The sequence below is a fragment of the Pecten maximus genome, chromosome 10 (assembly GCF_902652985.1).
Source record: "Pecten maximus chromosome 10, xPecMax1.1, whole genome shotgun sequence".
In the NCBI taxonomy this organism is placed as follows: Eukaryota; Metazoa; Mollusca; class Bivalvia; order Pectinida; family Pectinidae; genus Pecten; species Pecten maximus.
In genome coordinates this window covers 4,365,880-4,381,385 of record NC_047024.1, presented here as the reverse complement: position 1 = coordinate 4,381,385, position 15,506 = coordinate 4,365,880, and the positions used below count along the sequence as shown (strand labels likewise).

The 15,506-nt window shown below is 33.5% G+C and overlaps 1 protein-coding gene across 3 annotated transcripts in view; it reads right to left on the bottom strand.

Moving 5' to 3' along the window:
- Window positions 1–15,506, bottom strand: part of LOC117335608 — a 46,771-nt gene that overhangs the window by 16,712 nt on the left and 14,553 nt on the right. The window contains exon 1 of one of the 3 annotated variants that reach the window (XM_033895728.1): window positions 12,512–13,535. The exons of 1 other annotated variant lie outside the window; for it this stretch is intronic. In XM_033895728.1, the coding sequence (XP_033751619.1) occupies window positions 12,512–12,664 (153 nt within the window). In that variant the 5' untranslated portion in view covers window positions 12,665–13,535. Of the gene's footprint in view, window positions 1–5,327; window positions 6,033–12,511; window positions 13,536–15,506 lie in introns of those variants that run through there. One more of the 3 variants, XM_033895730.1, reaches the window with a different exon arrangement.

The following is a 15,506-nucleotide window of genomic DNA, read 5'->3' as shown; positions in this document are numbered from 1 at the left end:
AAAGTTACGTTTTTTTGTCAATGTTACAAATAATCGGGTAAAGGATCGAACCGTTTGATATGCTATATGATGCAAGAACCTTTGCTTAACATCAAATATATGTCACAGTTAACATAAGCTCTGTGGAGGTTGTATTTCGACATAACATATGTAAATATAAAATATTGTAACAGTGTAAAGACAAAACATTGTTATGATATGTAGCAGTCACCAAATAACACCGATACATAACAGAGTACGTGACTATTATATCTAATCAATGTAAAGCACGTGTTTACAGCATAATAACCAGGAAGGCATGATATACAACTCAATATCAATAGAGGTATAACCTATAGACATAGGGACGTGTTTATACCACATTATCAGTTTCTACCCAACACTTTAAATTCCTGAAAGTGTATCATTATAATCTAACGGTAGTGAAATCTTACAATCAACAGGTGAGTCATAACAAAGATATAAGAATACGTGTAACACTTTAGAAGGGTGGTTATTTATTATGCTTTCCGGATTCGTACTAATGGGATTTGTCTCGGCGATAATGAAATATGATTTGCATCACACCTTGGTATAATGTTATGTTTTTTGAATCAACAGGATCAGTGATTGTTCAGTCTGTTGGAATTTTGATACTAAGACGGCAAACTTATATAAAACAGTTCATGTTAAGGTACGTAGGGGTGACACTCTCCCATCGTTACAATTTTAGTATGATTTCACTACATTGCATGATTAATATTCATTCATAACATCAAAGTTGTGTGACGATATCAATTATTGACGTCTGTAAGAACAGAATCACGAGACGGGATGACGTACATTGTAACTGTTGTTAGGAACATCTCCACGCTCCTTCGTCAATAATTAATGACAGACTGTCAAGGTTGTCTGTATAACAAAGCGAAGTCAGTGCCATATGATCCGAAAATTTTTACACTGTCTTGTGATAATCGGATACACTGTCAAAAGACTATTTTTGTGTGACGTAAACTTAAATAGAACAGGATAATAGGGTTATTTATATAGCGATATATGTAACAGTTTTTAGTGTAATACCTTTATTTATCTATGTAGAATTAAATTTTGTACAATTCCTGGAAATTAGCAGGTTGTAATTGAGTCCCCGAGGTTTGCCGTTATCATGCGGGCTACGTTAAAATTCTTACAACTAGTGGCACTGGTTAAAACTCTATAGGTAATATTCAAAAATGTAAAATTGTATGAATATTGCGGTTTATGTACACTATTGTTTTACATACTAATATCTGCTTAGGTTCATATTGCTCCTCCCTTCTAAAATTCGGCGTTGTTTTATACCCAAGAATCACTGACGAGTCCCAGAAAAACGAAACAGCTGTATGATGTTCTTAACATCACTGACGAGTCCTTGGAGGACTACACAGCTGTGTGATGTATCTAATATCATTGGCGAGTCCCGGAAAAACGAAACAGCTATATACTGCAGTTATATATATATGTTATATTCTATTTGAGGTGTGATTTGATTGTGTGACTATACGGTCCTGTGATATTAGAGTATTATAACAGGGTATATAATATATCATTTTGTAAGGTATGATTTAATTATATGATTCTATACGTTCCTGTGATACAATGTACGTGGGGGAGTATTATAACAGGGTATATGTTATATTATATTAAAGGTGTGATTTGATTATGTGACTCTATATGGTCCTGTGATATGTAGAGAGCATTATAACAGGGTAATTATATTATATTAAAGGTGTGATTTGATTATGTGACATTACATGTTCCTGTGATACATGGGAGAGTATTATAACATGGTATAAGTTACTATGTGTACGTATTTCCACCTGATTTGTATAGGCATGTTGTAATTAACACACATTAAAATATTTACGTATTTACGAATTCTGACATGTATACACATTTTGTAATTAGCGTGAGTTTAATTAATCAGGTGTTCGAACAAAAGTATAACTTTCTGCTATAACAAGCTGTGATTAACTATTACTCCTATAGATTATTGACCCGAGTAGTTTATGGATGGCTGATAGACACCTTAAGTATGTGCCAACACTTCTAAATGTCACCAAGCCTACCTTTACCTACAGTGCCCATGGCCACGCACGATAGATTGAACAATACACTTTTAACTGTGCAAACAATTTAAACGACATTTAGGATTGAATTACAGCAAGTGTATTCTCATACTTCTGACAACTGACATGTTTTCAATTAGCAACTGGAAATTATTTATGTATTTCTTTTCAACAAATGTATAATAAAGAATAGATTTGCTGTGTGCGCCATTATGTGAATTACATGTGTAACTCTGTCTTGTATAAATGTCCTTCGGCGCCCGATTCCGAGTACGTAATCGTGGTTTCATGGTTTCTGTGTTTATATTTTGATATTCTATTAAACTATCTGCGTGTGTCTATAGACATTTTTTCTGTTATGATTTATATGGTTGTATTCTGGATATCGATGTTCCTCATAACTATGACATTTTAATGTTGTATATATTGATCTTACTCGTTACAGTTATTCCTTCATGGTGATAGACACGACAAACTTTATACTGGACTGTCTATCGGTAAATATCGATATAATATCAACATGCAGATATTGTAGCTTTGGGAGCATGATACATATAATCTAGTAATATAAGAGTTATGGCTGATTAGGGCTATGGGAAAGGTGTTGGTGGACATCACGATTTCTTTCCTTGTGAGAAGTCAGACGTGTTTGTTGGTTGAGATGAAATCAGACGTGAATTATGTTTGTTGATATGAAGTCAGACGTGTATGATGTTTATTTATATGAAGTCAGACGTGTATGTTGTTTATTCATATGAAGTCAGACGTGTATGTTGTTTGTTGATATGACGTCAGACGTGTATGATGTTTGTTGATATGAAGTCAGACGTGTATGATGTTTGTTGATATGAAGTCAGACGTGTATGATGTTTGTTGATATGAAGTCAGACGTGTATGATGTTTGTTGATATGAAGTCAGACGTGTGTGTTGTTTGTTGATATGAAGTCAGACGTGTATGATGTTTGTTGATATGAAGTCAGACGTGTGTGTTGTTTGTTGATATGAAGTCAGACGTGTATGATGTTTGTTGATATGAAGTCAAAAGTGTATGGTGTTTGTTGATATGAATTAGTCATACGTGTTTGTTGTTTGTTGATATGAAGTCAGACGTGTATGATGTTTGTTGATATGAAGTCAAAAGTGTATGGTGTTTGTTGATATGAATTAGTCAGACGTGTTTGTTGTTTGTTGATATACCTGGTAGTACATTTTGAGATACATATTACTATATCACGTTAATACATAGTACTATATTACATTGATACATAGTACTATATCGCATACATAGTACTATATCACATTGATACATGTTACTATATCACATTGATACATAGTACTATATTACATAGATACATAGTACTATATTACATTGATACATAGTACTATATTACATTGATACATGTTACTATATCACATTGATACATAGTACTATATTACATAGATACATAGTACTATATTACATTGACACATATTACTATATCACCATTGATACATAGTACTATATCACATACATAGTACTATATTACATAGATACATAGTACTATAACACATTGATACATAGTACTATATTACATTGATACATAGTACTATATTACATTGTTACATATTACTATATCACATTGATACATAGTACTATATTACATTGATACATAGTACTATATCACGTTAATACATAATACTATATTACATTGATACATCGTACTATATCACGTTAATACATAATACTATATTACATTGATACATAGTACTATATCACTTTGATACATGTTACTATATTACATTGATACATATTACTATAGTACATTGATACATAGTACTATATTACATTGATGCATAGTACTATAGTACATTGATACATAGTACTATATTACATTGATGCATAGTACTATATCACATTGATACATAGTACTATAGTACATTGATACATAGTACTATATCACATTGATACATAGTACTATATCACATTGATACATAGTACTATATTACATTAATACATAGTACTATATCACATTAATTCATAGTATTGTATTACATGAATACATAGTATTTTATTAATTTATGGTATTGTATTACATTTAATAGTATCATATTACTTTAATACAAAGTATCATATTACAGTATTACCTTCACTTATATATCAATAGATGAAGTTAATTTAACGAGGAACAAACACCCAGGTGTAACTGGTGTCTTGTAACAGTATATAGTGTTAGTAGCGTCCCCATGTTTTATAAATAACTCCAACATGGAGCTAACGTTAGTGAATAGGTGGTATTTAAATAGAGGATTAAGATATATTGCGTTCGTCGACTCAAATTAACAGTCGTGTCAGGATTGAACAGGTACTCTCTAAAGAAATAAAATAACGAGTTTTCGTCAAGTGAGATTTGGTTATTGTTTGATTTCATTTTATTTATTAGAAAGGAATACTTAATTTAGATATTATCCCCAAGTTGTGAAGTACAATATAGAAAATATATAGACTTTTCGTCAAGTGAGATTTGGTTATTGTTTGATTTCATTTTATTTATTAGAAAGGAATACTTAATTTAGATATAATTCCCAAGTTGTGAAGTACAATATAGAAATAAATTCATCAATCGAACGTGAAATGTCATACTGAAATCAAGAGTTCCCAAATAAAGATAGTGTCATATTGATAATTCAATCCTTCGATTTGTGTCGTATGGTATAAATGAACTCGCTTTAAAATAAAGGTCTAAAATATTAAAATAAAGATCTACAATAAAAACCAGTCTAAATCATCCACATGCATTAACTTTGAAATACAACTATAACGTACAGAAACACTTATATAATATTCCATACATGTAACTGTAGCCCTCTCTATTCCAGTAGTATATATTAGTATATTCATTGACATAAACGTGTATTATCAATACATAATATAGATATAATGAGTTACCATTGTACAGAATATCGACAATTAAACTGGACAGGTTCTGGACAGGAAACGTTCTTTTTATTTATAATGATTATATGAATAAAGCTACCGGCTTTGTATTTTTTACTACATATTACCGTAATACTACTTGAACTCTAATTTAACAGCAGATAAGTACCAATATATTATTTAAACCTTTAATATGTTAGTCTTGGAACTCCGTCAATGGATTAAGGAATATTATAACGGGCCAAACAGACCACAATGGGTATAACAATTGTATTATCATTGCAGCCTATATTGGTAAGCGATTTGTCCACAAATGAGTACTTACGTTCACTTTAAACCCAGTCACATGAAGCTGAGGGAGCAGAAACATGCTCTCTGCTCTCTCCATCTCTAAGATTCCTGTCCTCTGTAGCAATCAAGGACGGTATTAAACGGATCACCAATCGTTAGTGGGAATGTTAAGTCTTCATCATTTGGTTTGTTCAATTTCTACTCCATAATTTGTCGATGATTTTCATTGACGTTTTAAGTAAAGATTGGTCTTTTCCTTCAGTTCGGGCTTACCAATACAAACACTTGCTGAACCCAGAAGAGGTTAGATCACCGGCACCACGACCATTACTGGAGGTATAATGACATACTATGTTTGTCCATTTTGTTTAATGAGAAACTCGACACGGTCCGGATATAGAACTGTCTGCCCATCCTCTCCTGAGAAAACATCAGGGTCTATCCCTCACAACACTGTCACTAAGTAAGATCCCTGCTAAACAAACAGCTGTCTAACCGACGTCTCACTAAATTAGACAATTCATTCTTTAAAACCAGTCTTAACCGACGACGTTCACTGAAAATGTTAATATGCTTATCAATGTTGGCTTTCTAATGTTAATCGGCATCATTCAAGCGTAACCATTACCTTCATTGATACTTATATAGATATAATTCGCGGTTGATTTGTTCTTGTCTTCGTGTGTCTCTACCCGGAACATATATTCCACCTTGTTTTCAAGTCACAAAGAACGTCAAAAAGTGAGCATGTCTCGCGACTGTATCGACCACAACATAAACTTGTAATGATAGTCTCTGCCTTGTATATACCGTAACAATGCAAGCACTCGGGGTTCAAGGTAACTGTTTAAATCTCCCGTTACCTATACCAGTAAGTACTCCTCTTTGTTTACACGTACATCAGGAAAACAACTAGAATTATCTCCAAAATCAATTTCACAGCTTAAGTAGAGAAGTTGTCAATACGTTTGCGGCTTTCTTAGACGTTTGGAAACACCAGTAAAATACAGTGTGCGGTAACGGTCACATAAGAATGTAGTTTTGTTTAGATAAGCTAATCCACTTGAGGTTAGATGGGTATTAGGAGATTAGCCTACCCTGAAATAAACCCACATATATTTAACTCAGAACATTTACTGTAACAATGGTGTAGGAGCTACAGTTTAACCTAAATTATTATTTTTTTTTTTTCTAAAATACAATTGCAATAGTAAAACCACAGCAAAAGCTAAATAACTTGACCTGGAATATATTGTTTACACGCACCTGCAAACCTTATTTTATCAAAACAGATGTTATATATTCTTTTTCAAGTACCTTGTATATGTTATATATTATTTTACCAGCACCTTGTATATTTTATTACACAGATGTTACATATTATTTTACTAGAACCCTGTATATCTTATTACACAGATGTTATATATTATTTTACCAGAACCCTGTATATTTTATTACACAGATGTTATATATTATTTTACTGGAACATTGTACATTTTATTACACAGATGTTATATATTATTTTACTAGAACATTGTAATTTTATTACACAGATGTTATATATTATTTTACCAGAACCTTGTATATCTTATTACACAGATGTTATATATTATTTTACCAGAACATTGTACATTTTATTACACAGATGTTATATATTATTTTACCAGAACCCTGCATATTTTATTACACAGATGTTTTATATTATTTTACTTGAACATTGTATATTTTATCAGACAGATGTTATATATTATTTTACCAGAACCTTGTATATCTTATTACACAGATGTTATATATTATTTTACCAGAACATTGTACATTTTATCAGACAGATGTTATATATTATTTTACCAGAACCCTGTATATTTTATTACACAGATGTTATATATTATTTTACCAGAACCCTGTACATTTTATTACACAGATGTTATATATTATTTTACCAGAACCCTGTATATTTTATTACACAGATGTTATATATTATTTTACCAGAACCTTTATATATTTTATTACACAGATGTTATATATTATTTTACTGGAACATTGTACATTTTATCAGACATATATTATATTATATTTTTACCAGAACCCTGTATATTTTATTACACAGATGTTATATATTATTTTACATGTACATAGTATTCAGATGTAATGTATTAATTTACTAGAACCTTGTATATTTCATGTCGCAAATGTTATGTATTCTTTTACAAAATCTACAGAGTTTATCAAAGTTGTTGTCACACTATCAAGGTTTTATAATGTTTAACATAATTTAAAAGCAATTTTGATACATGTAGTATAGTTAAATGTGTCTTTGTATTGGCTACAGTTATCAATATTAGATACAACATGGGAAAGTTAACTCACACATATAACCGAATTTATTGTATAATGAATCATTTATCTTGTAAGATATTTTACCGCAAAATGTTTCGAGTATTTAATTGATTTGTTGATAATCCAACTAATAGGGCTATCAGTAATTATCCCGAATATGCTTTTAGCAGAGATTATTCACAGCAACTTTTTCAAAAATATGATAATACTAATATTGTGAATAATATACAAGTATTTAAGTTGGGGACTGAGTGCCGTCCGAAATGCTAAAGACCTGATACGTGTAGCCGGTTTAGCGTGGGACTATTTAGTGATGAATCTTCACATCAACAGTGTTTGTTTTTTTGCCCATTACTGAAATATTGATATGGTTATTTGGTGTAAATGGTATGTGTTGTTCCAACTGTAAAAACACACCACGCTGGGCAAATGCACTGGTATTTACTACAATAGGAATTGCCGAGGATCAACAATTCATGGTGTATGGACAGTCCCAAGATAGTAGAGGCATCGTCCGGACTTTTTAAAGCTACCTTTTCAGGTATTAGTCGCACAGTAAACAGGCGGAACAATGTACTGAGTTACTTACAGCTAATCTTGTATGGTGGATTTGATATCCGTAACAAAATATTTTGGTATAAATTGTTATGAGTTTAGTGTTAATTTTATCCCAAACAGGTCGATTGACTTTATATCCATATCGGTGAAGAATTCTACAATTAGACTTTAAAGATATACAATATTCAATTTCCCATCAACAGTAAAGCCTTATAAAATCGAGATAAAGTGTACAGATATATATATATGTAGATATTACGTACACGACGTAAGTTGAGAGAATCTGATGTCTTACGACAAACTCCATGTACAACTGTTTATCAAGTTATGTTTAAACAAAGTTTAACTCGGTAATATATGTATACATTGACATTTTATCGATTTCTTTTTTTTTATTTGAGGTTTTATTACGTGCTAAAATAGTGGAGTACATGCATTTTGTTGCCTTATGAATAAACCATTAAATAGATAAGGCACTAGATGTGAAGTGTCCCATAAACTTTAGTGATACACAGTCATGTGTTGAATATTGTAACATTTTATATGAGAAGTTTACACAGTGAATTACATGTTAAGTATGGGTGATTCCTGGGCATACAACATGCTGTTTCTAGTCTTTAAACAAGACTGTTACCTTTATACATAGATACATAAGAGGTAAATACATAAAACACAAAAGGGAGCCTCTTTAAAACTGAAGTTTAGTATAAGTGCAGGACGTATAGCTATCCTACAAATGTATGTTTTAACTTTAAACGCAAATTTCAACAAACGTAATTTGAGATGTTATTAATAGCAAATGTTGAAATTTAATGTGCATAAAAAGTTATATAATTCAATATATTTCACAAAGTGTTTGAATTCAATATACCTCCGAAAGTGTCAGAATTCAATGTACATCTTGTGTACATCACAAAATGAAGAATTCAATGTACATTACAAAGTGTCAGAATTCAATGTACATCACAAAGTGTCAGAATTCAATGTACATCACAAAGTGTCAGAATTCAATGTTCATCACAAAGTGTCAGAATTCAATGTACATCACAAAGTGTCAGAATTCAATGTTCATCACAAAGTGTCAGAATTCAATGTTCATCACAAAGTGTCAGAATTCAATGTTCATCACAAAGTGTCAGAATTCAATATTTCAAGGAATCCGAAGCACAAGTGAGAAATATCGATATATTCTTTAGTATGAGTGAACTATCTATAATATTCAACGGGAAGCCATTTCATTTTAATTCCTAAAAAGTAGAATGTGTGTAAAAACAAAAAACGAAAGTAGATCTTTGACGTGGTATAATTATGACGTTACCATTGACAACAACAGTGACATTTTGAATGGACTGCTAGACGTCATTTTAGTGTTTTCTGTTGGTACCTGGTAAGTTTTCTTCACAAAACTGTTGTCGTTATGTATTTATTAAAAGCGGAGAAGTAAGCTGCAGCGGTGCTACAAAATGGCCACTTACAGTCGCTTCATTTGCATCTGAACCAAAAAATAATGGATATCGATTCGCTGAACAGAAAACATCCTGTTCTGATTGGTCAAAACAAAGCACGTATCACCATCCTTGTGTACACAGTGTATTATATAACTTTTTAATTAATTGATGATTTGTCACAATGTATTAATAACTACAGATTTTGTTACAATGTATTATTTTATTGACAGTGAAAAGTTGATAGATGTAGTCTAATGTAGATACAGATGAGAAGTTTCTGTTGTTACCTTCCCAAAGGCGTCAAGTTGGGGTGATTATTAACTCACATCGTCTCACTGAAGGTGAGAAGTTGGGTCATATAAACTCTTGATATAATCTTTAGCTGGCGAGATGATTTGGAGATATAAAATGTTAAACCAAACTTACTTGTTATAGCATTATTCATTGAATAGCTGGTACACCTGTACACAGCCACGTGTCATAACGTTAAGTAACAGATGCCGATAGTATTTACTCGTACGTAATACAGGAATACAAAAATAACATCGAGGGAACCCAAGCAATTCCTATAGAATATATAGATATATAGAAAACAACAAATTGACTTGATAGCTGTCCTTGGTTCTGACTTCTGATAACTGCCAGAGGTAATGCTGTCTGCTACATTGTTACTGAAATTGGATATGACTGAAGCTATTGTTATTTTGTTCATTTCTTTATTTTCTTGTATTTTTCGGGGTTTTTTTGCACATTTTTGACATAATTTGTTTTCTGCTTGCCATCAAAGTTTCGTCTTTAAGTACATAAAAACCTAGCATTTGTTTGTTCGCTCTAGTCCGGTCACCAACCTGAGTAGGTTCCATTTAAACATATTGTTCCTTTGTAATAAGACAATTTATTTTCCAAATTCCAGTGAATACGACCTTTAAATCGAGACTACACGAAATTTGAGAGTGCTCTGTAAAGTCAATCATCGTAAATATACAATAAATATACAATAATTCCCTGTAGGTAGTCCGTGTGTCAACACCTGTAGTGAACCAGATCTAGTTAATGAGATAGGTATAACGACCCCACCGTTACAATGTCCCTCATCAAGTACAGGTGATTATAAATAAGTTCATGTACTAAGTCAAAGGTTTCACATACCTTTGACCTGGTCAATTATTACTGGAATCGTACTAATGACGCCATTATCAGTGGGCTATGTATTATCATTATCATTGACCAGATCACGTGAACACGTGAAGCCAACACATTTTTAAACACATAATATTCTCAGAGCGATCGAATGTTTTCTTCGAAGACATGTTTGTTTTGTAAACGTTTTAGATTCCAGAAAAAAAGTATTTTCTTTGAATGTTATCCTTGCAACCCTGACAGAGAGCAGAAAGACTAGATTTGGCCTCCATCACATGAGGTCCTCAACTAATTAACCTACATTGATCCCTATCATCGCAACACTAATGACTGGAAAACACAGAAAAAACAACGTCCGCCATTGCATTATCTAACCAAGATTAATAAAAAGAAAAAGGCAAAGTGACAAAAGGACAAAAAGTTTCGCCTCGATACATCTTTGAACTTACGTACCTTCCTCGCATCTGTCGCAATACAATGTTTATTTCTATATCCTTTTAAACCGTTATCATATTCAGATGTCGTATAGTACACACCTCATTCTGTATACTTGAGTTTTTACATATCATCGATATAATTCTTAACCACTCAGGCGCCCATTACATACAGGTGTGTTCATTCCGCAATGTTTGCATATTTAAGTTCCGTTTTTATACGTTGCTATGTGATAATAACCCCATAGGTATTATATACATGTAAATGTTTGACAGGTGAACACACTAAAAAATGACAAATTGAAAATAAATCACCACTATCTGTTGTGATGTATTAGATTGGAAGGCTGTCGAGGTCTGGGATGAGGTAATGGGATTTTATCTCGTGTATTATTGTAAGATTTTCCCGATCGGTCGTTTTTTTAGGATTTATCAACAAACTTGAAGACGCATCTCGTGTCTTACAGCCGTGGCAGACATGAGAACAGCGGTATTCATACGTATAGCATGACATGTGATTAAAAACTTATTAAACCGGCCTCGTCACAAATTACACAAATATTTTGAGGTTTTCCTCTGGATGTGGGTTAAGATATGTTAAATAACAGTGGATATTTAAAGAAAATAAACAAGTGGCGTTGCTTCAATGCACGAGAACGAATTAGAATATGACATTTCGTTAGACCTAGTTTGAGTAAATGAGTTTCCTTCGTTATTTTCTAGGTATCAACATTTGAGGGCCTTAGTATCATTGACGAGTTATAACTCAACAACAAACTACTTTCCAGATAAGACTATTCAGCATCGTAGGGAGATCTATATGGATGTACGTTATAATGATGTGGCTATCTCCAGATGTTACCCCAGAGATTACACCCACTTACTACAGACTAGTTACAGTGGTATTGTGATATCACACAGTAAGTATAATATGGAAGATTGAGGATAACCTATTATCTACCATTATTCCATAGATCTTGTTTAACATACCTGGACTACTCCATAATCGTGTTTATTAAATGTACAAACTACAGATGACACGAATCCAACTAAACACATTTTAAGACCCGTTAGAAATGGTTTCTCTACCTACAGACACAATAATACAGACTTATGGACCCTGTCAAATGCACTCCTATATAAGCACACCTCTAAGCCTACACAAATCTTCAGGATACAATCATCTTGAGAATACGGAAAATCAATAAAGACAACTATGTACCTGTCAACAGCCGTGTGAGGTCAGAGAGCCGCCTGTCCTGATGGCTGACTTAAGGTGTCAGAAGCTTCTATCTACTTACCTGTATCAGTCGTAACACCCGGGAATTGGTCTCCGACAAATCCACTCCATGGATACTTTCCAGACGAGAGGTATCGTTACGTTTCCGTAGGTAGCGAGGGTAGGGGTGTTTTCGCCTGTCCTGTCTCATGATGCCGGTTACCAGGGCGGGCATTGTTTCTTTTTTACCAATGATTAGTGTTGTGATGATGGGGGACTTTCTGGCATCATTGTCCGTCAGGACTCAGCATTTAATCATCTGAACTAATGGCGACCTGCCTTTTCTCACGAGTCATTTACTGCAGCTAGACTTGAGCACTTACAGCTATTGATACAAACCGTTTAAATACATATGGAATGTTTTATGAAATGCAGGTGTTGCGTATTCCAATCATCGATCCAAAGTATTCTTTCTATTATTGAATAGCATGTTTCTTTTCTTAGAGAACTGCAACAATTTCTAAATCCTGTGACACAATGGATTTACTGGGTTCCAGTTTATTCGAGACACTTGTCCGATTCCCGTGCAATATTGGCAGATAAATGATAATTGGTTAACGCAAAAATTGGAAACAAATATATGCACAATTTTTCTTTTCATCAAAGAAATGAAAAGTTCTATTTTCCGTTCCGTTGTTTACACTCACTGTTAACGAAGATCTCCACCGTCCTCTAGTGGATATCTAGATATAACTATTGGCCAGAAGAAGCTGAACCTTGTCGCACGAAACACTGAGATGAACTTCCTCAATAAGAAACACTGACAGAAGAAGAGCAATTTTTGAATCCGTCAGTCAAACAAGTGTAGATTTCACACACTATCGCGTCGGTGCAATTTTGTCAATTAAACCGGAACCCCGGCGACAAAAAAACTCCATAAAACCTACATAATGTGTTCGTACCTAACGATATAAGGTGATCTTTAGGATTAAAAGCCGCACGCCCAGGGAAAGTGAAATCTGCGTGCCGGAGGAAGGTCTTCAACCAGTGTCCCCGTGTGGACAGAAGGTCCGTTGTTATCAACATGGGCGACAGGCTAGGGTCCCTATGTACAACGAGTTTCTTACAACGTCATAACTCTCCAAGGTAGGGAGAGCGAGAAACGTCCGGAAAATCAAATATGTCAATATTGAACGTCCATGTCCATTCTATGGCATCAACTCAATGTAAATGTATATTATGTACTTGACGGAGAATACTTTTATCCAAACGTACGGTGGTTTTAATCCCGACAGAGGAAAGTTTAAGTGGAATCACCAAGCTGATTTTGAGGAGATATATATATATGGGTTTCGGGCGACCCACTATGGTATCCCTTGATAACGAAGTGGTCTGCCATACCTTACAAGTGTTGTTTCTGTGTATTCGACAGCATTCATTACGGTGACAAGCCTTACACCTCACGCTGGGGTCAAACCTTTCAGTTTTGCATTTTAAACTTTAAATAGAACATGAAAGTATTATGATTGATAAAAACTCGTGATCCCGAGTTATTTGTTTGGGCTGAATACTACTTACATGTTATAACGATATATACCCATTATCACTTGATGGTTGAACAGTTTTCTATAATCCTAAACAACACCAATACACACAGCTGTTGAATTCGATGACAGTAAAGTACAGAAAAGTAATTTATTAGATAGGTCATCAAATATGTAATGTTCTTTAATTGTTGGTGTAAATAATCATATATTGGTTTAATACATGTTTGTATGGACTTTTATACGTAACACATTCACAATACACAACAGTACTGAGATAATGACATACGGGTGGACTAACAATGGTAGACTGTCACTCGTAATGTTTGTTATTGGTTACCGCTATAACACGTGTTTATCTTAACAATACTACATACCACTAATTCTCTATAACACGTGTTTATGTTAACAATACTACATACCTATCGAAAACCAATTAAATCCCACGACGTGTGACCGGTAATTACGGTATAGAACAGATTAACGGTTACTGTAGTGATCGCGACAACCAAAACATGATTGGTGTAGCTATACCCCCGCCTATTTCATAATAATGTCGGCACTTATTTCTTCACAAATTCCAACCATAATAAGCGAACGTTATTTTTATTGCTTATTTAGAAATTTGGTCCCATTACAACCAATTCAGGGATAAGACTCGTTGACTCATTTTGAATAAGACCCAGTTTTAGGAACATCATCAGTCGGGGTACATTTTGTTGTGTAAGCTACCCACAGTGTGTTATTGGTGTCGTTAGGATAACAATTTAAAACACTTTCCTGTGACACCAAGAACATCCATCCCATGTAGTAAAATCGAACGGGATATGTGTATAAATTACCTCATCTCTACTGATAATCACGGGACACGTGTACAGATTACTTCAACTCTAACTGAAAATTGGTTAGACATCTGAGTTTTGGGTCTATGACTGAAGAAATTTACACGTTAAGCTGATTACTGTAAGATCAGATAAGATGGCCTTCATTAACTATCCACTGGTAGATATACAAATGGTGATCCAACCGGACTATCATACCGGTCAGTCTCACTGACTTACAGATTCTCATCAGCCGCTACAGTTGGTGACAAAACGCTCTTTATGCCTTCAAAATATTGTTTTGTGATCCATTGAGAAAATGTCTCTACAAATCCTAAAAAGATGTTAATATACGTCTCATAGTACATATAGATCATATAGCAGACGACATCAATGATAAGCTAATATACGTTGCTAGATAAAATTGTTAAAAGCTAGATTAGATTAAAAGAGAAAGAAAAAAAAGGAAAAAATGAATAAGTAAAGGTTAAAGTATCTTACAAAATGTATGTGTTATGCTACAAGATACATGTACAATGACATCACCGTATTGGTTAATTAGTGAACAACTTTAACTGTGTTGACCAATACCAATACCAAACCTCAGCTCCCAAACAAAACACCACCTCCCAAACAAAACACCACCTCCCAAATACATCATCACCTCCAAAACAAAACTTCACCTCCAAAACAAAACACCACCTCCCAAACA